Source organism: Egretta garzetta, unplaced genomic scaffold (genome assembly GCF_000687185.1).
Source record: "Egretta garzetta isolate BGI_Z169 unplaced genomic scaffold, ASM68718v1 scaffold145, whole genome shotgun sequence".
NCBI lineage: Eukaryota > Metazoa > Chordata > Aves > Pelecaniformes > Ardeidae > Egretta > Egretta garzetta.
Genome location: NW_009259687.1, coordinates 956,454 through 958,427, shown reverse-complemented (window position 1 = coordinate 958,427; position 1,974 = coordinate 956,454). Strand labels below are relative to the sequence as shown.

Sequence of the window (1,974 nt, the reverse complement as noted above, 5' to 3'; positions counted from 1 at the left end):
CGCGGGGTGAGTTTCTCGGCCTGCTGGGACCCGCGTCTCCCCCGGCGCCATGTTGCTTCTCCTCTCCCCTTGCCCGCCGGGCTGGAGCTTTCGGGGCTTCCCCCCCGTCCCTGGAGCAGCAGGACTGTGAACTGCGGAGTCGAATCCTCCGGCGAGCTGCTTGCCCTTCCCGGTTGGTTTTGACCCCCCTGCTGGCAGCTTACCGGCAGCTTGGCAGTGATGAAGTTTCTGCTCCTCGGTGGTTAAGGAGCGGTTTTTCCGCACGTAAGGAGTCGGTCGTTTATCAGCTGCGTGCAGCTATTTAGGCCATGAAAAGGAGATGATCCCTAAATGGGAAACCATCGCCTGTTGCCTGATACTCCGTTCTTCAACTAAAAATCGTTCTTGTAACAGTTATTACAACTTTAGAACTTCAGTGCATAGAGCTACCTCAAACAAAGTATCCTGTAGCGGGTAAATGAGGATTAAGTATGTAAAAAACCTTGTCTTTAAATATACATCTATAAGAGTCTTGCATCAGATAAACAAGTCCAGGCTGTGACTTAACTTTGCACATGAGACAAACTCAGACCTTCTGAATTTTTCTGTTTTAGGGCCTTGATAAAGCAAATATGTTTCCTGTCATACAACGATGCTGCTTCCACAAACCTTTCAAAGTAAGTTTCTGAAGCCTTCTTTGCTGTCTGTATTTAAAAGTAAAATAGCAAAAAGTATGACTAGAGCATAAAAAAGGTGACTTACAAGCTGGAGTAGCCACATGTTTATCACTCAGCTTTTCTGAGAGAATTCCTAGTTTCTACAGCAGCTTTTAGCCAAAGCTAAGATATTTCTTTTATAAAATCAAATTTTATTGTCTTAAGGGCCTTTTTTCCTCTTTTTAATAGAGTAGTGAAGGGATAGTAGCTAGTTTCTGGGGTGACCTTGTCCTACTTCTGTAGTCATTTCATATTCTACTTTGAAAAGGACTGCTGTAGCTTAACTTAAAAATGCCTAAAGAATGTATGCGTGAGTGGAAGGATAGGTGGATACACAAACCCTTTTGTAGTGAATAAGGTTTGCTTACTCACTGTGAAGAGCCTAGGTGTTTTTCACCAGCTAGCTTGTGAAAGCTGAATCAGCTTAATTAGTTAAGTTAAAAACACCTGAAAACTAAAAGGAAGGGCAGCTGTGATGTGACCCTGACTTGGAAAATGGTACAATACTTCATGAGTAGTTAAGGTAACTGTAGATCCATAAGCCTATGTGGTAAGGTGTTCAGAACAGGTTTTATAATTGCAGCTCCAGAAGTTAACTGGTCCCAGATTACTACTGTATGGAAAGAAGATGACAACTTGCTCTTCTCTCGGCCTCCGTCTGCGGAGAGATGTGTGTCTTCTCTTGAGACCTCCAAGCCTCAACCCAGCATCAGTATATGCAACCAAGCTCCAGGCTTTTCACACCTCTCTCCCCTTCTTCAAGAAGAAAACCCCCAAAGAATCTGAGACCAAAGACTCGGGTATATTGCAGCAAAGCATAACATCATTAAAGGATTCTCCAAAGCCAGCCCTTTACTTAAGCCTTGCAGGGCTAATTCCATTTGTTTCCGTGCCGCTGTCAATGGCCCTCCAAGGGACCTACTACCCAGAGGCGGCATTTGCTCAGATTACGTATGGTGCTGTAACAGTCTCTTTCCTAGGAGGAATGAGGTGGGGGTTTGCTCTCCCAGAAAACAGCCCGGCCAAGCCAGACTGGCTGAACCTGGCTAACAGTACAGTTCCTCCTCTACTTGCCTGGCAAGCTTTACTTTTTAAAGATGTCACTCATGGTGCAATAATGCTAGTAATAGCCTTAGGGATAGCACTACATTATGACATTTCCCTTCTTCCTACTTATCCTAGGTGGTTTAAAGTACTGAGGGTAGTGGGAACAGTGGTGATGGTATTATCACTATTAGCTACTGCAGCGTTGAAGACTATTTCAGAGGAGCAGCTAAGT

At 44.5% G+C, this 1,974-nt stretch overlaps 1 protein-coding gene across 3 annotated transcripts in view; it reads left to right on the top strand.

Annotated features, from left to right (window-relative positions):
- Positions 1–1,974, top strand: part of TMEM69 (transmembrane protein 69) — a 3,326-nt gene continuing 1,352 nt past the window's right edge. The window contains exons 1-3 of one of the 3 annotated variants that reach the window (XM_035894253.1): positions 1–6; positions 594–656; positions 1,279–1,974. In XM_035894253.1, the coding sequence (XP_035750146.1) occupies positions 612–656; positions 1,279–1,974 (741 nt within the window). In that variant the 5' untranslated portion in view covers positions 1–6; positions 594–611. The other 2 variants (XM_035894252.1, XM_035894251.1) reach the window with 2 other exon arrangements.